At 51.6% G+C, this 24,498-nt stretch overlaps 3 protein-coding genes across 4 annotated transcripts; 2 read left to right on the forward strand and 1 right to left on the reverse strand.

The window, feature by feature from the left end:
- The first annotated feature begins 1,710 nt into the window (after positions 1-1,710).
- Positions 1,711-7,812, forward strand: LOC142910711 (cell division cycle protein 20 homolog). Its single transcript, XM_076060106.1, has 8 exons — positions 1,711-2,450; positions 3,077-3,393; positions 3,625-3,746; positions 4,175-4,271; positions 4,660-4,791; positions 6,246-6,355; positions 6,853-6,942; positions 7,303-7,812. Exons 2-8 carry the CDS (start codon positions 3,078-3,080, stop codon positions 7,810-7,812), a joined length of 1,377 nt encoding a protein of 458 aa, XP_075916221.1. The 5' UTR covers positions 1,711-2,450; position 3,077.
- Positions 7,813-8,187: 375 nt separating this feature from the next.
- Positions 8,188-11,061, forward strand: LOC142910712 (cell division cycle protein 20 homolog). Its single transcript, XM_076060107.1, has 4 exons — positions 8,188-8,229; positions 9,016-9,141; positions 9,286-9,403; positions 10,150-11,061. The coding sequence occupies exons 1-4, from the start codon at positions 8,188-8,190 to the stop codon at positions 10,320-10,322; spliced, it is 459 nt and encodes a 152-aa protein (XP_075916222.1). The 3' UTR covers positions 10,323-11,061.
- Positions 11,062-12,475: 1,414 nt separating this feature from the next.
- LOC142910663 (gap junction beta-1 protein-like) lies at positions 12,476-20,654 on the reverse strand. Of its 2 annotated transcripts, XM_076060030.1 has the most exons (3): positions 20,577-20,654; positions 19,608-19,632; positions 12,476-16,789 (listed from the first exon to the last, which is right to left on the reverse strand). In XM_076060030.1, exon 3 carries the CDS (start codon positions 16,702-16,704, stop codon positions 16,015-16,017), a length of 690 nt encoding a protein of 229 aa, XP_075916145.1. In that variant the 5' UTR covers positions 16,705-16,789; positions 19,608-19,632; positions 20,577-20,654; the 3' UTR covers positions 12,476-16,014. The 2 variants fall into 2 exon arrangements, with proteins under 2 accessions (XP_075916145.1, XP_075916146.1); XM_076060031.1 differs by lacking the exon at positions 19,608-19,632.
- Positions 20,655-24,498: the final 3,844 nt, after the last annotated feature.

Consider the following 24,498-nt stretch of genomic DNA (forward strand, 5'->3'; position numbering starts at 1 on the left):
TAATAAAAAAAAAATCTAGAACTAATCATTCAGAACCTACAGTAAGAGTCGCTAAATATCAAATCTTTATCTGTTACTTACTTAGTAATTATATCCAAACAAACGAATGTTGTAGGTTCCTTCACCTGAAGAAGGCTACTTGTGTTGTGGCCGAAACATCGTGAGAAATTTAATACGTTTCATTTTTATTATTTTATTGTTTCCATTCTACGTGGTGGTGACTTTACCGAAAGAACCAAGAAGATGAATCCCTGCAGTCACGAAAGATTTAAATCGAAAAATTCGCCCCGACTGAGTCGAGCAGATCCATCGTTGCGTGCACGGTTCGGGCCACTGCCGGCGAAACGGAAGAGCCTGCGGGGAAGACTGAGCTCGAAGGCAGCCAACTCCTAGAACGCTGATCTTGGCCTACTCTTCCACGCTGGCCAGACATATTGGAGAGATGGTAACTGTCTCACACCGTTAGCCCACCGCCACACATGACGCTGCCGATCATCAGCTCGCCGCGGCGGGGCTCATTCAGACCGCTGGCTTGGGGCCGGGGATTGACGAATATTGACTTTACCGAAAGAACCAAGATTATGAATATTGCACCGTTGTCTAGACCGCCACATTGGGCGACGTCTGCCTGGATTGCTAGTCGATTTTGCGAATCGATCCGTGACGCCGGTGGCGGCAGCATCCTCGCTGGATGTGCTTCACAAAACAACCCCCAGTGTCACGTAACGTATTGCAGAGCAATCGGGGGATCATCCTGCTACGCAGCACTCGTGGTCACGCTGGAAACCTTCAACTCGATGCAAGTGTCGGGTTCCGTAAAAGAGGATAAAGAGACCTCACCCTGCCTTGGGAATGTGCAACTTTGACAAATTTCCAACGAGATGAGCAGTGGAGATGAGTTATCGCTTCGTGTTCAGAAAGCACGAGGTTCAAACCGAGTGCAACAAGGCGATTCGCATTTTAATCGGTGCGTAGCGCCTTGCGATGCCACACGCACGCGAAGCGTGTGGACACAGCGTGGATGCGTTCATGGTGGTGGTGGTGGTGGGGGTGGTTCACTTCAGTCTCTGCTGTTCATTCTTCACGTGGAAGGAAGGAAAGTCGGCGACTGGGAGAGAGACAAAGGCGGTGACGCCGCAGCCCTCAGGTGGGAACGGCGTTCTCATTATTCTCAGGCGAGTCCGCGTGCCCCCCCCCCACCTCACACAGCCGGTCGCACGAAAAGATTTGCTTTACGGTACATGAGCTAAATTTCACTGTTAACAAAACTATACATCAACACCGAAGCCTCCCCCAGCTGCGTGTAGCCTTAACAGACTGTTTAACGTGACAAACCTTACTAATCGCCTGTGTCGGGTGATTGCGGGTTTAACGACACTTTATATATTTACGCGATCTAACCCGATTCCCCCCCCCCCCCCCCCCCCCCAGTAAACCTCTATTATCGATTATATTGGACGCGACAGCCCTCCTCCGTGTTGAACTGAACCCTAAGAAACTGTGACGCCGGCGGTTGCCGTGGCGACCGCTGCTCGCGTCAGGCGTTCTCTGTGGCCACCTAAACCAAGGGCGGAGGGCGGGGCGGGGCGGGGCGGGGCGGGGCGGGGCGGGGTCGTCGGAGTCCTTGACCAATCGAGAGCCGCCGTTTTTGCAAAATGCGCGGCCAATCAGCGCGAAGCGACCGTTACGTTGAACACGTGGAGAGGCATCGCAAGTGCAGATTGACAGTGGCAGAGAGAGACACACAGAGTGAGACAGAGAGACAGAGAGAGTGAGACAGAGAGAGACACACAGAGTAAGACAGAGAGAGACACACAGAGAGAGACACACAGAGTGAGACAGAGAGAGTGAGACAGAGAGACAGAGAGAGACACACAGAGTGAGAGAGAGTGAAACAGAGAGAGACACAGAGTGAGACAGAGAGACAGAGTGCAGAGAGACAGAGTGAGACAGATAGAGACTAAGAGAGACAGAGTGAGACAGAGACAGACAGTGAGACAGAGAGACAGAGTGAGACAGACAGAGAGACAGAGTGAGACAGAGAGAGACAGTGAGACAGAGACAGACAGTGAGACAGAGAGACATAGTGAGAGACAGAGAGAGACAGGGTGAGACAGAGAGAGACAGGGTGAGACAGAGACAGACAGGGTGAGACAGAGAGAGACAGAGAGTGACAGAGTGAGACAGAGAGACAGACAGAGAGAGACAGTGAGACAGAGACAGACAGTGAGACAGAGAGACAGACAGAGTGAGACAGAGTGAGACAGAGAGAGACAGAGACAGACAGTGAGACAGAGTGAGACAGAGAGAGACATAGTGTGAGACAGAGAGTGACAGGGTGAGACAGAGTACAGAGACAGACAGTGAGCCAGAGAGACAGACAGAGTGAGACAGAGAGAGACAGAGAGAGACAGAACGCGGCGTGTCAACAGCGTCCGTCTCTTGAGAAGGTGAGGAGGATTGTCTTTTGGTGGTTGCAGTAGTTGTCATCGTGGGGATGTTTTGTTTTGCTGTGGTTGTGTTGTGGTTGATCTGATTGTGTGGTGATGTTTTTGCGTGCTGTGGTTATCGCAGTGGGTTCGCTTGTAGTATTATCGTGGTCGGTGTCATTGCGTGGTGGTTGTGATCGTGGGTTTGTATTTGTCATGGCTGTGGGCCACTGTCTGGTTGTGTGAAAGCTACGAAGCCGTTGACCCCGTTTCGAATCTGGATCTTCTATTGAACATTGCAGGAGTTGAATTCACGGGCAGCACCAGTGGTGGTAATTATCCGAAACGGTCCCGAGATCGACTCTGCCACGAGAGTTACCCGGTAGGCAGTGCGGTGCCATGCCGGCCTTTGTTTGAGATTTCTTACGTCTCCGTGTTTGCCTGTCCGTCTGAAGACGTAAAACTTTTTTTTTGTCATCTCAGAAATAAGTAATTGCCCGCGTGTCCTTGTGCATCTCCCGTCTATCTGAGGATGTTCCAGGAGTGCCCTTTGAGAGAAAGATCCATGTCCTGCTGAAATCTTGAGAGCTGATCTGTACATTGCCGCTCGTGTCCAACGTCTCGCTGCATGACCGCGCGTGTCTCAGGATGTCGCAGTTTGAGAGTGGCGTGAGTCACTCGCTGAAGCTGGATGCCCCCATTCCCTGGAGCCCCCAGCCGCGTCGGCAGCGCAAGGCGGCGTCCGCGATCACGAGCACGGTGGGAAGAAGCTTGGGCATGCCAGCCACCCCTGACGCCCGCAACAGCAGCATCAACAACAACAGCAGCATCAACAACAACAACAGCAGCGTAATGGCAGTGTCACCAATGAAAGGGACTCGCCACACCAATAGCAGCAGCCGCACGCCAGGACGCGCGTCCAAGTGCCAGAAAATGCCCAGGGCCAAGGGCAAGAGCTCGCCCGGTGAGTGTGATGTGGCTACGTACGGTGCAAAAGAAGTCCAATGTACATATATAGTCTGCGGTTTTGTGCACATGGTGTGTGATGATTGTGGTGTTTGAATGTGTGCAATGTGCGGCGTGTGGTCTGTATGCACGCTTGTGTACGCATCACCATATATATGTATTCTCTCTGTATATACTTTGTTGTGTACACATTTGCCATGAATGCCCGCTGTGTGTGCCAAAACTTCAGGTCGTGTCCGCCGCATTCCCCATGGCGAGTTCTGTGACCGATTCATCCCCGTGCGCAACAGCAAAGCTATGGAGGTGGCGAGCTACCTCGTAACTCGAGAAGAAACAGCATCTCCACTGAAGGCACGGTGACACACGGTGACACACTAAGACTCGCTAGGTATACAGAACATAGACACATGGAGGTAACAAGCTACTTTGTGTCTCAAAGAGATGGACACGGGATCACACTCTGTAAGTGAGGTGGCAGGCTACTTCCCACGCGTCTCAAAGAGACACGTTGGAAGCACGGAGTCATCATGGCTCATATGAAACGTGGATCTGTCAAGCTACCTAATCTCAAGATGCGACTGTGGTGTCTCCACCCCGTTGACGGTCACGGGACACACGAGGATGCTCGGAGGTGGCAGGCAATCATCCTCGTGTATTTGACGAGTCTGCTTCATTCCTCCACGCCCTGGGGACACGTAAGGGAGAACAGGAGACACCCGTACAGCAACGGAGGGTGGGGACGAGGGAACGCTGCTCCGTGTTTATTTTTCCGTGTGTAGGAGAAGCAGGCGGCGATGATGCATCTGCTGAGCGGCGTGGATGTGGAGAAAGCACGAATCTTACGCTACCGGGGACCGGCGCCACCTGTACCCGAGGGTAAGACAGGCTACACGGAGAGAGAGTGGAAGACACGGGGATCTACAGTTGAGTAGTGGCTTTGATGCGTTGGTGGGGACACAGGGGCGTAGTGGGAGAGAGAACTTGAAGGATAGACAAGGCATGGGGACGGTAAAGGTGTCGGGGCAAGGCAGAGACATGAAAATGGAGGGAAAGACGTGGGGGAGACTGGGGTACAGGGGGATACAGATAGACGTAGACACGTGGTGGGGGAGAAGGGAACTGTGTATGTGGCTGTGAGTGGTTCCCCCTGGGACATCGACGCAGGCCAGTTGCCGTACTCCCTCCAGGGCTGCGTCCGCAGCATTCGTGGTGAATGTGGTCACGGCATTTGCCGTGGTTAATGTTGTTGCGGCTGTCCCCTAAGGCTACGGCGACACGCAGAAGGTGCTGCACTCCCAGCAGGGCTACACACACCTCTCCCTGCTCAAGAGGAAGCGACGCATACTCACGTGGCCCGAGCGTGTGCTCGACGCGCCGGCGGTTCGCAATGACTTCTGTGAGATCCGTACACGCACGCACACACACACGCGCACACACACGCACACACACTCACGCAAACACACGCACACACACACGCGCGCACACACACGTACACACGCACACACACACGCAAACACAAGCACACACACGCACACACACGCACACACACACACGCACACACACACGCACGCACACACACGTACACACACGCACAAACACACATGCACACACACACGCGCGCACGCACACACGCACACACGCGCACACACGCGCACGCACGCACACACACGCACGCACACACCCACACACACGTACGTACACGCGCGCACACACGCACACACACGCACACACCCGCACACGCGCGCACGCACGCACACACACGTGCATACACATATACGCAGGCACATGTGAATAACTCATCATCGTTAACATAGATACCATGGTTCCTTCCGGTCAGAATAAACCCCTCGGCCAGAGCTCTGCTCAGCTCAGCCTTGGCTAAAGTGAGCAGTGTGCTTAACTTGAGCCAGCTCTGAGCATGGTCCCAGCATGCTCAGGATTTCGACGAGACGAGGCTGAGCCGTTGATCCACGTTTGAAAGAAACATCAGCGCCTGAAGCCAGAGCTGATCCGTGACTAAGAATATGGCCCATAATTTTACGTCTCAACATCAGAATCTAAATATGTATTCATCCTGGAGGAATCCAATGAGCTATGCAGCTGTTTTTTTTAAAGATGTCCAGTAGGGACTGGTCAGATTGTTACAACAAACAATATAAAAACACGAAAGGAGTGCAATGCATAGATAAGGTAAACAAATCACTATATATAACACGAGTAAAGGTTACCAGGTCTTAAAGCCCGCTGAGCTATTAACTTATTCTTTCAGCAGCAACCTGGCCACACAAATGATAGCTCAACAAAGTGGCTCATCACGTAGAAATTTATAGCAGCAAATGAATATTTTTAGATACGAGTGCCCCCCCCCACAATCAAGACCGCTGGTCACCCCACGTGCCCACCCTGACCAATGACTAAGGCCACAATACTGAGATGACGTCCACGCACCTCGTCAATGCAGTGTGAGTTTGGCATTTTGCTTCACGTTGTGGTTTAGTGTTTTTGTCGCCACAATGTGGCACCGATGTTCTCATGCATTCTACAGTTATCCGGCACAGTATCCACTCTGTTGCAGCCTGCGACACCACCGCCCTCCCCGCCACAACTAAGGCCTTGATCTCCCGTCGGGGGCATGACCCATGGGTTGAGAGCCGCTGGACTCGGCAGTTATTAACCAGTTATTAAATCTAGACCTTTCCTGAATCGCAAAACCGGCATCGTATAAAATCCATATTTACCCATGTATACATGTAATATAGATGCATTTATACGCACAACACAAATTTCGTCCTGAACTAAACGTTTTAACCCTTATCCTGACCTGTGACCCCGTACCCCCCGTACGCGCAGACCTCAACCCGCTGGACTGGAGCGTGGACAACGTCGTGTGTGTGGCGCTGGGCCACGCTGGGACGTATCTGTGGGACGCAGAAACGGGGAATGTGACCCAGCACATGAAGGCATGCGGAGAGATACTGGGACAAAAATACAAAGATCTCCCCATATAGCCTTGGCACACAAGGGGGTGGGTGATTAGTACCAGACTTGGCCGCCTTTGTCTCCCCATGGGTGATAAGCACTCATTTGATGTTGAGTCTGCTCAGGGGAGGCGCGTGATTGGTTCGGAGAATTGTCACTTGTGTTAACGGTGAGCGGAAATTGGACTTGGGTCCCCGGGTTTATAACGCAGCCCGCTAATCACTACACGACCGCTCCTCATACTGGAACACATGCAGGGATCCACACAGACATGCAGACACGCTGAAATGCAAACACGCACAGACAAATGGAAAACAGGCTCATTCATGGATGCATGGGGATACGGGGTCAGTGTTGTGTTCTTGTGAAAAGCAGACAGGGTGCCTTGAGGCAGCAAAATGCACACCGAGAATTTGAGCTTGAGAAAGGTGTTAAGGCCGTGCTGTGTTTGTGCGCTGTGTCTTTGCCCGCGTATCAGATGGAGGGGCGGTATTACCCCTCGTCCCTCTCATGGGTACCAACTAGAGGCAACATCCTCGCCATAGGAACAAGTTTCAACACCGTGCAGGTAATGAGCACAGCATTCTGGTAAGGGGCCTGGAGCCTGGGATATTTCAAGGAGCAGGGCATTCTGGAAGGGGAGTGTGGAGCAAGTGACCGGTGGGGGAGAAGGGGTTAATGGGGAAAATGCCACAAATGTGAGACTTCTGGGGTAAGGAGTGGAGAGCAGAGGATTATGGGAAGTGAACAGGTGGGCTCTTTATTGGTGCCGTGACTTGTATGTCCTTGTACGTGTCTATGTCGTTGTGCGTGTGTGCCTGTGTCTCCCCATTGTATATTTCCGCGTGTGCATCTGTGTCCCCGTGCGTGTGCGGGGCGCGTGCCTATCCTCGTGTGGGTCTCCGTGTGTGTGTGTTTGCACGTGTAGATCTGGGACGTGGAGCGAAACAAGTGTTCAAGGAGTATGCAGGGCCACATGGGGCGTGTGAGCTCCCTGTCCTGGAACGGACACCTCCTGTCAAGGCAAGTGCTTAAGCGCACACACACACTTGTTGTGGTGGTTAACACTGTGGTTGTGGTGGTTGACACTGGTGTTGTAGTGACGGGTTGTGGCTCTCATCGCTGTTCCTTGTTGCGGCCGTGGCGGTTGTGGTTTTTTTGTAAACTCTGCGGTCATGGCGGCGGTTGTTGTAGTGGGTCCCGCTCGGGTCAGATCCACCACGATGACGTGCGGATGATGCAGCATCACGTCGCCACACTGAGTGGCCACTCCCAGGAGGTGTGCGGCTTGGCGTGGTCCCCTTGCGGACGCCTGCTGGCCAGTGGAAGCAACGACAGAAAACTCCTCCTGTGGGCCAACGGCATCACATCCTCGGCACCCCTCCGTGCCCTCCGGCAGCACACGGCCGCCGTCAAGGCAGGGACATGCACGCAGTGACGTGCTGGCACAACAGACACGTTGACACAGGCGCTCGCCGACGTGTGCCGAGCCAATTACTGTAACGGCCGCTAAGCAGCGGAAACGTCACCGCAGTGTTCGTCTGAAAAAAACCCCCATCAAAACAGAAAAATAGTGCAGAAACGTATAAAAAAAACAGATGGCCTTTGTGCATTTTGCAGGTCATGTGAAGTGTTGAAGGCTTGCTGGCAAGAGATCTTGGCACAGGTCCGAGGTGTTATGGGTTAACTTAGAACTGGAAGACGGAGCACCTGCCCTCCCGACTCCACCGCATGAGCCACAGTGTGCAACGTGTGCACGCCGAGTGCGTGACGTTCACTGACGCGCTATCCCTGTGCTTCTGTTTGAGCAGTCATGCATTGCAAAGCGCACTGCGCTCCAAACCCGGCATCCCGAGTTCGATTCCCGGCCACAGCTAACATCGGTTGCAAGTGATATCTGAATTGGTCCTGAGCTCCTCGTAGTCAACTTAGCCCTTCCATGCCTACCTGGTGCGGTGTCTGAACATCAGCAATGGGGAGACAAAGGCGGCTGGCGTGATGTGCCGTGCTAGACCTAATAGGTGTGCGATGTTGGGACTGGCCTCAACAATCTGAGAGGGTAAATGAAGAATATTCATCTGTTTTGTCTGTCTCTTCGTGTCTGTCTCTGTGTCTTTTTGTAGACAGGTGTAGGGGTGTTGCGGGAAGGGAACACACGGTTACACAGTGGTGGCTACAACCACGTCCGCTACAGCCCCGCCCCTCAGTGGTGTATGGGTATAAAGGGCGGGGAGCCAGAGGGCTCGGGGCAGAGTGTTGGGGCCAAGAGTAAAGAACCAGTGAAGAAGGAAGGCCGGCTAGATAGACCCTGGGACTACCCTGACCGCTTCCCTTTTCAGGGCCGGCAGGGCAAGCCAATGGTGCGGCCACAGAGCCTCAGAGCCGGAGCCATTTTAAGGGTCGGTCTGTCTGGTGGGGTGCCGTGACCTGTGCCATGACCAGGGCCAGGTCAGATAGCCTCCTCTAGCGCCTGTAGCGGAGGAACGGGGAGCATAGTGGTTAGGCTGATAGCCTAGGAGGTGTCCCAGCGTGTATACGGGTGAAGGGGCCGTTACCCCTTCTCAGTGTAACTCTGCCAAGCTTGAATAAATAGTGCTACCTCTACTCCACTGTCTCGGTGTCCCGTGAACCCACTACACAGGCACTCGCGTGGTGTCCGTGGCAAGCGAGTTTGCTGGCGAGTGGGGGTGGAGCAAACGACCACCACATTCGCCTGTGGAATGTCAACACGGGAATCTGCTTCAAGGCAGTGGACGCTGTGTCTCAGGCATGGACACACAGACACGAGTGAGATGCTCTGCGAGAATGGGGGACACGAGACACGGTTAGCAATGTCTCAGTGCCGTGGACATTGCGTGTGTCGGGCACGAAGACACGCGGACGCGTGTTCACGACTCTTTCCCCCGCCCAGGTGTGCTCCGTCTTGTGGTCGAGCGAGCACAAGGAGCTGCTCTCCGCCCATGGCTACCCCAGGAACCAACTCGCACTGTGGGCCTACCCAGAGATGGTGCCCATCGCCAAGCTCTTAGGTATGGGGGCACACGAACACACAGGCACAAGGACAAATGTGGAGATGGCAACATGAGGTGGAGGGACAATGTAAATGTGCCTGTTCATGATTTCTGTATAACTGATTTTTTGTTTAGAACTGCTTTTTGTGTTTAGTTTGTCCTTCCCCGCACCTCTGATTAGCACGGTTGGCTACATATGGTATGAAAGAAGTCCATCATACATACATGCCCATTCGTGAGATGAGCATTGGAATAACCTCAGACAAATGGGGATACACAGGGACATGGGGGTACATGGTGCTGAAGAGTTTACCCATCAATGATGTCCAGCATCGAGCTAAAGAGTGACACACGAGGCAAAATAGGGGCATACGAAGACGGGACGCACAGGAGGATAGGGGGATACACACTGGTCGTGCATCCGGCCACTGGCATTCACCGCAGAACTACTGAGTATTGGGACACGGGGACACTGGTCATGGGGGGACACAACTACATATCCCAGGTCGTCCTTGAAAGAAAGCCAATGATGTTTCACGTGACTCCGTGGGTTAATCTCATCTGGTTTATTAAAGGATACAAACAACCACACTGCCAAATTGTCTTTCTCTCTCGCGTATGTCTCTCCCTCGTCCCCATCCCTTCCCCATGATCCATGTCTAACCCCTGTGTCCCTGTCTCTTCCACCTTGTGTGACTATACCGTGTCTCTCCCTCCCCCATGTGTCTCCCCCCCCCCCCGCCATGTCTCTCCATACCCCACAGGCCGCGTGCTGCAGGTTGCAGCAAGCCCCGACGGATCCTCCGTGATGTCACTTGGTGCTGATGAGAGCCTGCGCCTGTGGCGCTGCTTCCAGGGGGACAAGTCGCGGAAGAAGAAGCAGCAGCAGCTGGAAGGCGCCAATACGGGGAGGCTCTCGCAGAACTGCTTGCGCTAGCCCCCCTTACCAACATCCCACTGGCAACAACTCTTATCAACATTCACCCTCGCCTGTTCGATCATAGAGAGGACGCTAAAGTCATATTGCCAGAACTAGCCCCGCTCTTAATCCCCCCCCTGCTCACCACAGTGTGTAGATCTGCAATGATCACTATTCACCATTCAGATACAAATCGTGTCCTTGTAAACGTGCTTAATGATTTAAAAATGTCCATTACAAATCGCCAGTGGAGCGTTTTTTTTCAATCGGTGTGCTCGTTCACATCTATTGTTCATCAATCATCAGGTATGTGCAGTGTTATTTGAATTGTTACGTCAACGAATAATAACGAAATGTTAAAATGCTTTTGTGGCTGGCAAGTGTCATTTGCTAAACTGCCTTAGCCTAACCACCGAGCCTAATCCGTCCTCCGGGCATCACCACAGCCTTGCATCCAGGGGCGGAGCCAGGATTTATACGCATGATGTCACCCCTGTCACCCCCCCCCCCCCCTGGCTCCGCCCCTGCTTGCATCTACCCCTGAAAGTTAACTACAACAACCCCCTGACTCTTACTTCCTGCTGCCAAGCATTCCCATGTCCCCCGTGTATGCGTGCACATGTGTTCTGTGTCAATCTTAATAGGTGCTCGCTAACAACACTTGCTACAGCAGTCTGCTGAACGTCATATGGGGAAAATTCGTTCGCGTGTTTGCATGTGGAGGTGTTTATTTTAAATAATAAATTCCAAATGTTGATCTGCTGGAAGGGCGAGTCGGTTACGGTAGTGGCATGGGGAGGTGGAGACTGGCAGGAGAAAGGAGCCTTGGTAGCATCGTGGATGTGAAGAGAAATGTAGGGGCGAATGAACGCGACGTGAAGGGAGGCGCGTGGAGAGGAAAGGAGACGTGAGGTGAAGGATCTGGATGGGTGTTAGGTTTCATATCCCTGGCATGACGTCAGAGTTCAACCAAGAGGAACTGCTGATGAGGGTCCCCAGAAAATCCACCAGCGCAGTGAAGCGTGCGTATGCTTGCGTGTAGTTTTACACACCACTATTAATGTGATGTCATGAAATGTATGCCCAGCCAAGGATCTGCAGTCACTAGCAAGAGATGTTTTGAGCAAACCGATGAGAGATCTAGTCATGTGAGAAGTGATGCAGAAAAGAGAAAACACGCAATGGAATCAATGAAAGGCGACGTGGATGAGTGATATAGGTGTAGAAATAATGAGATGAATGAAAAGGTTATGGATGATTGAAAGAGAAGAGATGTACACGGAGGCAGAGATGTCAAATGAGGTGTCGATGACCAAAAGATGCACTGTGATCCACGCCATCGTTCTGTGCCACAAATTCAAATCCTGCGTCTCGCAATGAGCCTTCATAGCACACCAACCACCGTCTTCAGCTAACGACAGACTGATAATCGTGCACAGTGGGCTCATTGGCGTGCGGTGTTGGCTATGAGTGCTGCCGCTATTAACGACAATGGTTCTGTTAAACACGTAGGCTTTCGCGACCAGTATCCATAAGAGGGTTTTTTTGGGGTTAGATCGCGTAAATATAGAAATGTGTCGTCAAAACCCAACTAGCGACGAATTGGCATTTTCTGTTTTCGTGACAACCCTTGCTAGTTGGCTGTATCGGGTGGTGGCGGGTCTTAACGACATTTACGCAATCTAACCCAGAAAAAAAACCTATGGATACAATGGTTCTGCTGTCGATGGTTCCGCTGTTACTGATGGTGCCGATGTCACTTCTGATGACGATAACTGGAACTACATTGATATCGCTTAATTCGTCCGAGCCACACGCGTCCGTTATCTTCACGCATGAATTGCGATTTCTTCAACGTTATTGAACTGCAGTTCACTCAACATACGCTTGCCACGAGCCTTCCTAATCGTTACAAAAGTTTACAGTCTCTTGCTTATAACGCAAATGCCTTCAAAGTGCATGGTAAACGTCTTTCAAGGTGATGGATTGAACGGGAAACAGCTATTTTGTAGAATGAGTGGTGTGACGACATTTCTATTGCAAGAAGCAGAGAAACTGTCAGAGAAAGGATGATGTCGTAGTGAGACAGAAGGGCTAGAGGTGAAATATGCGATAAATAGCGATGGTTTTATGGACAAAGATGATGGAGAGACGGAGGGGGGGGGGGGGGGAATTCAGCATGTAACCAAGAAAGATGAAGGAAACGGAAGAGAAAGCGGCAGAGTGAAATATTCGTGCGGATGATGCAGGGAAGATGAAGAGGCATGTATCTACATACGTTGAACTTCTGTCACACCGTACCGAGCCATCCGTACTAACCGGAGGTGTGGAATATGCCGGTGTGTCTGAGAGAAGTCTGGTGCGGGATAATACAAGAGCAAGAAGAGAGAGAGAGAGCCGGAGAGCAGAAGATGATGCGTGCTGCAACTCTACTGGTTAAGTGGAACGCCTTAAGGAGTGAAAGAATATGAAGTTTACGTACATAATCCGTTAGCCCGGCAATGGCATGTGTCTGCTGTGTGATTGTAACACGTTGTCGACCGGAGGCTGCCTTCACACACCTCCGATTTGCATGTGCAGCGCTGTCGATGTGCTGCAATTACCCCCAATGGCGGACAGTGCAGCCCATCAGGGGCGGTGTCTCGAGCCGGCGGGCAGGTCGTGACGATCCCCAGCCCGGGAGGGGGCTGCGGGGGTGTTCTGGGATCCCCCGGGACCCCCCCCCCCCTCCTGGAAAGGGAGCGTGGCCAGAGGCTGACACACCGGAGAGGTGTATAAAAGCCGGACCTCAACACAGGTTGGGGGCAGAGTTACGAAGACTGAAGAGCAGCTAGACTAGGACCCTGGGACCTCGAACCCGCTGCCCTTGTAAGGGCCGGGTCGAGCTTGGACCAGTGGTCGGGGACCCGTACCTTGGCTGGGTCGGGTCAGGTAGCCTCCCGTAGGACACTGCTAGCCGGAGGGCTGGGAGCCAGCAGGGGGCGGTGTTTAGGCCCCGATAGCCCGGAGGCCATACCTCCCCAGATAGGGGGCATAAGGGAGTTGCTGTAGTTAGAAATAAACACGCCGTGTTGCCTCTACCCCCAACGTCTCCGTCTCCATAAAATAACCCACTACACACGGTTGGCTAAAGTACGGTGCGAAATAAGTTCAACATTTCCTGAATTTGGAAGTGCAACTGTCATCCGGAGCAAAGCATCGTGAACTCATTTTGCATCGGCATTTCGGATTTTAACCGCCGGGTTATCGGTAGCAAGGGCCCACCCGGGAGGGCCACTGAGCCTCCATAACACCTTTCTGCACGAAGAACCGTGGCCCGTGCCAGAATCTTCACTATCGACGCCGACGAGGTCATGCGGCCAGAGACGGAGAGAGCTGCTGGAGACGCAACCCATTAGGCCCATTGCAGCATCACCACTCATGCGGCAAAAACTACTCCAGTGACCGACAGTGTGGGGAGGGGCCTTCAGCCAGCAATGGGACTGGCAAACGGTTGAACAAGTACTCTCTTATGAACGCCTATTTTTCTCTTAAGGGGCGGTCCATAAATGACGTCACGCACCTAGGGAGAGGGGGGGTCAGACATTTGTGACGATGTGTGACGATGGTGGGGGGGGTTGAGAAATGTGACGTCACATCAAAATGCGCAACTTTAAATATTTTCTCCTACTACATCAGAGTGCAGCGCCACATTAAAATACGCACTACAATGACAAGAGTTTAAAGCGATTTGAAGCATGTTTTATTTTTTTTTGGGGGGGGCAGAACTTTGTGAGGTCATATTTGAGGGGGGGGGGTCTGACTTTTTGTGACGCCATGTGATGGAGGGTCAAAAATCGTCCAAAATCGCTTGACGTCATTTATGGACGGCCCCTAACTCATTTGAAGGACAATGTAGACAAATTATTATCGAGGCTTCACCCCCCCACCCCCCCCCCCGTTTCCTATGCGTACATTGTCAGTAGACCCCCCATACGCAAGCGTACACATTTGGGTTAATCCCCCCTCCCCCCTCCATGCGTACGTACTAAATGGATGGCCCCTTATAACCCTAACTACAAAGGCAGAACCCTCACGTCACATGATCTCCGTAACGATGTTGAGACAAAGTAAAAAGGACGTCATGATGAACAAGGGATTATAACTTTTAAATGAAATTGGTCTGTGTCACTGCAGCCTTACTGATTGAATGCAAATTGACGCAATGAATATATCACGTCGCGATCTGCTTTTCGCTTGCAAGTTTCAGACTTATTGCAATACACCCGTCCCTTGGATCGGCAAAAGGAGAGTCTATTATAAAACCCACAGTGTGGTTTGCTTTGCGGTGATAAGGGGAGTTTTAACAAACGCATTGTGTCCCGTGTGTGCGTAGACCTATCCGAAATCTCAATTTGCATTGGTTTGGTGATTTGTGACAAGACACAAAATTCTGTAAAAAAATATCTCTCTTTCTCAAGTGTGACAGAGCATAAACCCACGTGTGTTTTGCATGTATTACACGGCGCAGTGTGATTGTAAATGTTTTTCTGGACTAACTTATAAAACATACCCTGAGCGTTAACCAAGTAAAGCTCCCACTGCCTTTAACATAAATCTGTGAACATGTGTTTTTACATATGTTTTTTTAAGATATGCATAAAATACAGTTCTGTATATTAGAGTATTTGTTGATGAAGGTTCTTGCTCTGTGATGTCCAATCTTGCTTTGAATTTATTTTTTATTGCTATCGTTTGGCTTTCAAAAGCGCCCAACGAGCAATACTGAACTCACTCTGTATCCAGTCGAGACTTGACACCTTTGTTAGTTCGGCTTTAATTACAATGGCTGTAAACAATGTAAGAACCTGGCAGTCACCACCCCTCTCCACTTAAGATCAAATTATTGTTCTTGGTGACTTTTTTATTGAGATAGCAGTTATTGCCATCGTTATTGTTGCGTATTATTTTAAACAATCGTTTAGAAATAAAGTTAATAAAGTCCCACGCCGTGTGGCGCTGTGAACGAAGCCGCCCGGGTCGAGAATCTGCGGAGTTCAAATCCCCGTCAGTGTGGGCGTCCACTCGGTCCATCATCCTTCCCGTGGTCGGTGAAATCGGGCACGGCTTTGTGGGAAGTCAACAGCAGTCATCTTCTAGAGAGAGCGGTCCCCCGTCACGGTCGTGTGAGATTTCCACCGCGGGCTCAGGGAAGCCGCTTGGCTCGCGAATGGACAGTGGCAACGCTCGGTGTAAGCAAACCATGCAAAGGTGTGTGTGCCCAGTGGCTCGACGGGCCCTGGAGGAATGACACCATTAATGTGGTGCACCAAACAAAACACCTCGAATTCAGATTCTTACATATATAAAACGTAATTCTAATAACAATGTGAACATAATGTTAATAGTGAAATTAGTCCATTGCCTTCATTCCATCGCAAAAAACTGCGCACGACATAATTACGTTACATCGCTTGCTCACGTATACACCGTGTGGAGTCGGGCGAGGCACCCACAAAGGATGTCTGCTCAGGCCTCCTCCCAGCTGGGCGGGCACCACCGCCACCGCCGTTGCCCGGCCCTGCGGTCACCACCGCCGCCACTGCCCGGCTCCGGCGTCCTCGACCGACTGCGTCCCCTCTCGCCGTCGCCCTTCCGCTGGCCCGGGGGGCACCCCGACGCCCCCCTCGCTCGTCGACGCGCCCCCCTCCCGCCTCTTCCACCGGCCGCGCTAGCCGCTCCCTCCGCCTGAGCGGCGCTCTGAGCCGCGCCGGCAAACGTGGCTGCAGTAGCGTGCCAGCAGGTGGAGCAGCTCGGCCAGGTTGAGCAACAGACAGACGGCCGACGCGGCCAGCATGAAGATGGTGAAGATGGTCTTCTCGGTGGGACGCGAAACGAAGCAGTCCACGGTGTTGGGGCAGGGCGACGCGTCGCACTTGAGGAGCCGCGGCATCGTGACGCCGCTGTAGATGAAGTGGAACGCGTAGAGGAAAGAGCACTCGAAGACGACGCGAAAGAGCACGCTCACCACGTACGTGCACAGCAGCACGCCGTCGGTTGGCGGCTTCAATATGGCGACGTTGCAGGGCCGCCCGCACCGCCGCGTCTTCCGCTTGGCCCTGCGGTGGCGGTGAGCGATGTGCATGGCCACGAGCAGCGCCGGCGTCGACACGAAGATGAGCTGCAGGGCCCAGAGGCGCACTTTCGAGATGGGGAAGTAGTGGTCGTAGCACACGTTCTGGCAGCCCGGCTGCAGCGTGTTGCACACAAAACCGGACTTCTGATCGCCCCACACTCTCTCGGCCGCCACCACCAGCACCATGATGCGGAAGATGAAGAGCACGGAGAGCCACACATGGCCGATGGACGTGGAGTAGCGATTGGCGCCGTTCAGCACCGCGTAGAGGCCGGCCCAGTTCATGGCGCCAGCCGGCCTCGTCTTGCTGCCAGGTGCTGAGCGAAGGGGCTTGGGTTGATGAATTTACTCGGTTCCACTCTCCCGTTCCCTGTTCAAAGACAGAAATGGAGATAAACGAGTTAAGGAGTTTTTAATCTATCGTGCGCAGGGATACGTCGAGTCATCGATTACCATAGATTTTTACGCGTTCCGGACACGTGCATCGAACAATGGGTGTGATAAACGACTGTTTAAAACTTTAATGATGTGCGAAGTCATCATCGTGTGTCACCTCCAATCCAGGAATTGACAGTCGTGCATTTCCCATCTCGTCCTGCCCCATTTTTGTGTAACATGCCGCACTTCGTCTGTCATTGTGAACCAAACCACTTCAATACCTCTAGAGCAGTGGTTCTTAACCTGTGATGCACGCACCCCTTGAGCGTGCGAGATGCCCTTTATCTGGTGGTGCGAGAAATGGCTCGATGTTTTTAGAAGGTAAATCATCCGAACACAAATTAAGCACGGGCACGTATGCACAACCTACTTTGTTTCATAAAACCCTCCATGTATTTATTAACATTGCACATTTTGTTAAATAACTGAGAGCCAAAGGGGTGCAAGGCTGCAGTAAAGGTGAAGAATCACTGATGTAGACTAACGGAGCAAGCGACACTGCAATAGCGAGACACGCACATTTGAGAAACAATACAAACGAGACCAAAAGGACAGATGACTGAATGAGATTGTGAACTTGAATTCTAACAATATGATCCCTCGTTACCTGACCAGTTGGCCGGTGGTGGCTATACTGCACATGGCCTCTAGTCCAGAACCGTGGAGGCAGCGTGGGTTGGTGGATCACACAAATGTTGTGAAACTTCCTTGCCGTGTGCTTCGGGGAGGTTGCCGTACTCTGGCTCATCAGGAGAAAGCGGTGCAGCAAACGTGGACTCCATCTATTTTTACGTTTCATACCTTCATACTTAGATACTGGCAAAAAAAGGTCCCATGATATGTGGATTCCATCTATTCCATCTGCATGGGATAGAGCGTTGCCCCCTTCACACGCGTGGGTTCTCTAGGTGCTCCAGTTTCAACTTTGCAGAGTTGCGCCACTCACAGTGCTTGGATCAGCAAGCACCAAGCCCAAGGCAGTTCAGCAAACTGCATTGTCGTACTCTACTTCTATGCTCCCACGTCGAGGATCCCCATTTCCACGTCATCGATCAAAGTGGTGAAACGCGGTCAAATATCCCCAACGGCATACGTGGCCTGGGTTCACCTTCATCCAACAGTGGAGTGAAAGAAGGGCTGTAAATAATCACTCGCCTTTCGCCCGTCCAGTGACGGGTGCATTGCGGTAAATGTGAAACTTGCAAGCGAAAAGCTGACCGCGACGTCTCACTCGTTACATCAATGCGTGTGCAATTTGTAAGGGCGCGGTGACACAGACCTATTTCGTGTAAAGGTTATAATTCCTTGTTCATCGTGACGTCCTTCTTACTTTGATGTCTCAACAACAGCGTTACGGAGATCGCGTGACGTGAGGGTTCCGCCTTTGTCGTGAGGGTTGTAAATTGACGCTGAGGCACCTCGCCCCCCCCCCCATGTGGAGTGACGTCAGCCACTAATTATTATGAATGGGGGGGGGGGTGTCCATTTGGAGGACGTCACCTTATAATTATTATTAATGAGTGGGGCTGTTCCATGTGGAGTGACGTCACCTGCTCATGATTATTAATGAGGGGGGAGGGTGCTCCATGTGGAGTGACGTCACCTGCTCATGCTTATTAATGAGGGGGGAGGGTGCTCCATGTGGAGTGACGTCACCTGCTCATGATTATTAACGAGGGGAGCTGGTCGATGTGGAGGACGTCACTTGCGCGTGATTATATCACTATGTAACACGATTTCTGTTCCCGGGTAGTAAAGTGTTATTTTATAATTGCCTTTGCCTCAAAAGTATAGAAAATGGCTATTATTCCCCACAAACTTTGCTTTTGTGCCCAGGACAGTGATATTGAGAAATTTACCAATTTTTCAATGAGAAACCGTGGTGTGCATTTGTGTCATTAATTAAGCCACGTAAGCAATTTTAACAAATGTATACAACTGGGAGTGTCCAATGCAACATTCTTGAGTTGAATATCATGGACAGCGCTAAAGAGGAAGGCCATAATCCCCAACGTCTTTGAGACGGCACTTGTCACGTGGAAAGAGAAACTACTCCAATGCTGTGTGGAAGTGGACTGTAATATTCCAACACACGTGTCTACTACAGCGACACAGAATGTGTCCGTGTGGCATTAGTGAAACTGTCACACACCTTAAACATGGCTGCGCCATTTTAGCATCACCAAATTCTAACTACAGCACGAGATGTATTTTATTATTACACGCTTTTATTTAACTCACTCTTGTCTGTCGTATCCTCAACTATGTTGTATCCTCAAATCTTGTAACTCAATTTTAACCCACTTCCCAATGTCGTATCGACTGCAATACGATATTCTATCATTAAAAATAGATATTTTGAAGCAATCTTTTATATATCTTACGTTTAGGCTAGGGTCTAATTGTCCACTGCTCAACTGACGTTGGCTGTAAATCACCACGGGCCCCTTACGTTGTGGCAAGCTTCGGGGCCACTTCCTGGAGTCGTGGAGTTCTGCCATTACTCGTACGGTACATTTTAACGAAGCGTGTTAAAAAAAAAAAACGTATTTTTAAATGTTACTTATTTTAAATATATACAGTTGGAGCCATTTTGTTAATCTATTGCTGGACGAGGGACTCCCCACGCCGCCCCGGGTCGCGATTTGACCATACTTCACCAGGCTAGTCCGTGTGGCTTGGTGGAGGAGGGTAGCGCAAACGTGGTTGCATAGTAACATTGTACTCTACAATGGATGTCTGCCACTCACCAACGTTGCACAGTCCCGCAGCTGCCTACAACAACAACGTCCCATCACAAGGGAAAAACACACAAATAGACAATCACTACGAGTACACTCACCACCACGTAGCTGTCAACCCCATATCAGTGCCCTACCTTATTACAGATCAATTCAGACCATATTGGCCACCACGTGTCTTTATAAATAACAGGTCCCTGCAGGGTGGGCTGGTAGGACAAGTCTCTGCGCTGTCTATTGAAGGGGGATGGACGGACGGACACATTAATCTATTGCAGGCTGGTACACTCAGTTTACAACTTCGTTCCTACCAGTATCAACGTTCATCCTACGGAGTCCCATCACAATGTAGAAACACAAACAAATAGACAAAATTATGTTACTAAAGAATGTTTTTTTGCCCGTATTGAAACGGCTGTACCCCGAATGGCCGTGAAAACTCAATGTCTCTGTACAAGAATACGGGGTAAACCGTACGGGTTGACAGCTGTGATGCATCAAAAGATAACTTAACCCGTCGTTGTGTTACCTCGTTTAACCAAAGGCTTCAAACTCGCGTGGAACAGCCCGAAACCCAAAGCATGAGGACAAACACAAAGACGGGTATATCACGAGAGAAAAACCCCTACATATTTACCAATAACACTGTACTTAAAAATACTGTAGTGCATAATCGGGCAATGGCCCTTTTTCATAACACCTCTGTTACTGACGATTGTCTTTCGGCCTTTTTTCTTACGACTGCTGCCTGTGTATCTTACTTTGAAAACAGTTCCACAAAGCATGTCTAATTCTTTATTTTCTTTGTGACAGACTAGGCCCGAGATGCCAGGGAGGGCCTGAATGGCCTGGATTGCCTACCGAGGAGACGCCTTCCCCGGCGGGGAGCAACCACAGCCTGCGGTGTCACCACCGCACGGGGTCACACAACACCGGATTTTTTTTTGGTCAAAATTTTAAACCAAAACACCCACTTACCGGTTCGCGTGAGTTCAATCCTGCTCAGAGTTTTATGGGGCGAGAGAAATTGTTCGTGCAAGTTTAGGGGGGGGGGGGGGGGAGTCGTTATGTTCTGAACAGTTTCGAAGCGTCCTGGGAGCCAGGCTTGAGGCGTCAGCCATTTGCACATGGGAGCTACCACTCCCAGCGAAGGGTTGATGCTCAAACTATCAATCTTATACTTTCACTTCCATCACATAATTGGAATCATATTTACTCGAACAATATATGCTGAATGATCTACTATGAAATATATATTACATATTCACGGTCGCTTTGTCATTGTATTGCTGTTGGAGATGTAGATATTTATATATTAAAAATATATCGCGTCTGTGACCCCCCCAATTTAAAGCGGTAAGTTGGTTCGTTCCAAATGATGACGTTCACACAATGCAAACGCTTACAAAGTTCGGAACGCTCTTCCAGAATTGTACAATATTTTTAAAGTTATTAACTCCGAAAGTTATCTCGATATGGCGATACTACGATATTCTGTAATAATATCCACCATAATCGTATCGTACATTTTTTCCACACGCACACACACACGCACGTGCACACACACACAACAAAACAACCGCCATTCGCCACTAAGTGGCGGTGACGTCACCACGACGCTTGTGCCAGACCATGTGCACCTTGAGGCCACGTGAAGTGTCGAACGCCCGCGGGCAGGAGGTCACGGGGCAGATCCAGGTGCCACGGGTCGGCTGACTGAGATGACTGAGATGACTGGCTGATGCACCACCTGTGTCCCCTACTGTGCCAATCTGCTGTGCTTTAGCCACCCGGCGCTCCGCTCGTTGTTGTGAGCGTCGCTCCTCCGCCCTCCGTTGTTGTTGGAGGGCGACTGCCTCCAACTGCCCAGTAGCAGCGTCCTTCACGAGCCTCCTCCACAGAGTCCGATCTTGACACCGCTGGTACCAGTCATCGGCAAGTCCACTCAGCTCCACGTCCTCCTGTACCACATCACTCCATCTCTTCTCTAGCACGTGCCACGCCCGATTAGCCCCCTCGATCCGTTTAAACAAAAGCTGTTTCGGCATGCGGTGGCTGGGCATGCAGGCTACATGACCCAGCCAACGCAGCCTTGTCTGCCGGAGGAGCTCACCGATGGGACCTTGCCCAGATCTTTCAAGGATATGTGAGCTCCTCACACAATCCAGCCTGGTTAAACCCAAGATGGATCGTAGGCAGGCTAGCCTAAATGTTTCTAACCGGCAAAGATGTTCCATTAGGGGGGTCCACGTTTCGCAAGCATAGAGAAGGGAGGGAATGACCGAAGCCGAGAAGACCTGAAGCTTAGTGCGGAGAGATAGACCAGGTAGCTTCCACACAGCGTTACGCAACCGATGAAAAGATATTGCCGCTCGACTGATTCGGAGTGAGACCTCTGCTGTTAAACTGGAGCCGGTCATAAGCACACTGCCCAGGTATGGGAAACTCTCCACTCTCTCCACAACTGCCCCATCACCGATTGGGAGTTGTGGGGGTGGAGTGTCCGATGGTACAAAATACCCAGGCAGGTGCTTAGTTTTGGTGAGGCTGATGGTAAGGCCCCATCTGTTAGTGGCATGCTCTAGTCTCAGCAGCAGCATCTCCAACTCCTCCTCTGAATGAGCAGCTATTACCAAATCATCTGCATACATAACGCCATCCCTTGACCGCACCCGGGCATCGATCAGCCTCCCATTATATCTGTACCAAATGGAGATTCCCCTGGTACAGCTATTGAAGGCTTCATGAACTACGTGGTCAAAATAGATGTTAAATAATGTGGGAGCCAGAAGACATCCTGTCGCACCCCAAGGTGTACAGGGAATGGCTCTGACTCCCGGCCACGGAGTTTTACCCGGGCCCGCTCACCATCATGAAGGTCCTTAATGATCGTGAGCAGAGGGTCAGGTACTCCAAAAGCACGAAGAACAACCCAGAGCCCAGGCCTACTGATGGTATCATAGGCCTTGACCAGGTCAATAAAGCAGAGACGTAGGTCTTGTTGGAATTCTCTACACCTCTGCTGTAGCAGACGGACAGAAAATATGGCATCTGTGCAGGACCGCCCTTTCCTGAAACCGCATTGGGGCTCCGCAAGCCTCTCCTCAGCGTGCCTGGCAAGGTGATGTTGAATAATCCTTGCCAGGACCTTTCCCGGAACACTGAGGAGTGAGATGCCCCTGTAGTTGTTACAGTCTGTGCGGTCCCCCTTCTTAAAGAGGGGGACCACCAGGGCATCCTTCCAATCCTGCGGAACTCGTCCAGTGGTCCAGACTGTTGTTATGATGTCATATAGGGCAGTCTGTGCACAAACGCCACCCTCCCTCAGCATTTCGCTTGGGAGATCATCTCTACCCGGTGCCTTTACTGGTCTCAAGACTCCGGATCGCCTTCTGTACTTCCTCAACAGATGGCACCTCAGCCAGCCACTCACAGGGGGTGACTTCCAATATTTGAGGCACTGCAGCCTCACCAGGGTCATCCCCACTTTGTGCCACGATGTTTTCTTGGCTGAGGGATTTCCCCTCCCCCAGGACCTCACAGAAATGCTCAGCAAATCTGCAAACCTGTTCCTGGGGGTCGGAAATTGGATCACCGTTTTTTCCCCTAATGATGGTAATAGGTGTGGCGCTGCAGGTTACTTTTTTGATGGAGTTAAATAGAGATTTGTGATCACGGGCCACGGAGGCAGACTCCATCTCCTCAGCAACCCGCGACCACCACCCATCCTTGCAGCGCCTCACGGCTCTCTGAACCTCCGAGCGAAGGCTGCGGTAAGCCTCCTCATTCTCTGACGTAGGATTTTGTAGCCGATGACAGTGGGCCTGTCGCTTTGCTCAACCATCCTGAACACCTCCTCTGTCAGCCAGGGTCTCTGGGGAGGTCTGGACCGCGTACCCAAAGCAGCCATTGCAGCTGCATGAGTCACAGTCCTTAACCTCGCCCATTTACCCTCGACATCAGGAGGAGTGGGGGACGATGCCAACCCCAGCCGCAAGCGATGATGAAATTCTCGCTTGCAACTTTCATCAGATAACTGAGACCAGGCCACTTTAGGTTGGAATGGGGTCCTGGGTGTACACCCACCACCGGAGTGGAAGAATGGCAGGCGCATCTTACAGATGACTAGTCGATGGTCAGAGGGCAGATCAGCTCCACGGTAGGTCCTGGTGTCAAGGACATGGGCTCGCATTCGCTGGTCCGTCACTATGTAGTCCAGCAGATGTTCTTGCTTGGACCCGGCATGCATCCATGATGTTGTGTGGATGCGCCGATGCCGGAACAGCGTGTTGGTAATTACAAGCCCATGGGCTGCACAAAAATCTAGCAGCCTCCTACCGTTGTTATTGAGCTGATCTGGCCCATGCCCTCCAATCACTCCAGACCAGGTGCCAGTATCATGACCAACTCGGGCATTGAAGTCACCCAACATGATGACTCTATCCCGAGGGGCCACTTTAGCCAGCACCTGTGACAGGAGGTCATAGAAGGCATCTGACTCATCGGCTTTGCCTGCATCCCTCCACGGATGTTCATCTTCGGTGGGGGCATAAATAACCACGACCACCATTCCTCGCCTCCGGTTGATGGGAAGGCGAGCCCAAAGTAGCCTGGGGCTTACAGCTTCCCACACCTCACCGCCACGCTCCTACGCCCCCTTCATTCAGACGGCGGCGACTGGGGGGCCTTTCAACGCCGCTTCCTCACTCATCAAGAGATGGCCGGCTGGACGGACAACGAGGCGTTGAGTGCGCTACCGGCCATGCTGGACGATGACGCCCTTGCTACGCTCATCACAGCTCCCAGATCAACGCGATCTACGCTACAGTCGGCGCTCCAGGTCCTCACCATAGTCTACGGGCCATTGTCCGACTGCCGCAAACTCTTCCACGAGCGGTGC

The sequence above is a fragment of the Petromyzon marinus genome, unplaced genomic scaffold (assembly GCF_048934315.1).
Source record: "Petromyzon marinus isolate PM22_M1 ecotype Great Lakes invasive population unplaced genomic scaffold, UKy_Petmar_22M1.pri1.0 PM_G_Scaffold_15, whole genome shotgun sequence".
NCBI lineage: Eukaryota > Metazoa > Chordata > Hyperoartia > Petromyzontiformes > Petromyzontidae > Petromyzon > Petromyzon marinus.

Excerpts from the sequence above, each read along its gene's own strand:
- LOC142910711 (XM_076060106.1), top strand. The coding sequence starts at position 3,078 with ATGTCGCAGTTTGAGAGTGGCGTGAGTCACTCGCTGAAGCTGGATGCC. Across the intron at positions 3,394-3,624 it reads CAAGGGCAAGAGCTCGCCCG|GTCGTGTCCGCCGCATTCCC; the intron begins GTGAGTGTGATG and ends CCAAAACTTCAG. Across the intron at positions 6,356-6,852 it reads ATGTGACCCAGCACATGAAG|ATGGAGGGGCGGTATTACCC; the intron begins GCATGCGGAGAG and ends CCCGCGTATCAG.
- LOC142910712 (XM_076060107.1), top strand. The coding sequence starts at position 8,188 with ATGCATTGCAAAGCGCACTGCGCTCCAAACCCGGCATCCCGA. Across the intron at positions 9,142-9,285 it reads CAGTGGACGCTGTGTCTCAG|GTGTGCTCCGTCTTGTGGTC; the intron begins GCATGGACACAC and ends TCCCCCGCCCAG. Across the intron at positions 9,404-10,149 it reads GCCCATCGCCAAGCTCTTAG|GCCGCGTGCTGCAGGTTGCA; the intron begins GTATGGGGGCAC and ends CATACCCCACAG.
- LOC142910663 (XM_076060031.1), bottom strand. The coding sequence starts at position 16,704 with ATGAACTGGGCCGGCCTCTACGCGGTGCTGAACGGCGCCAATCGCTAC.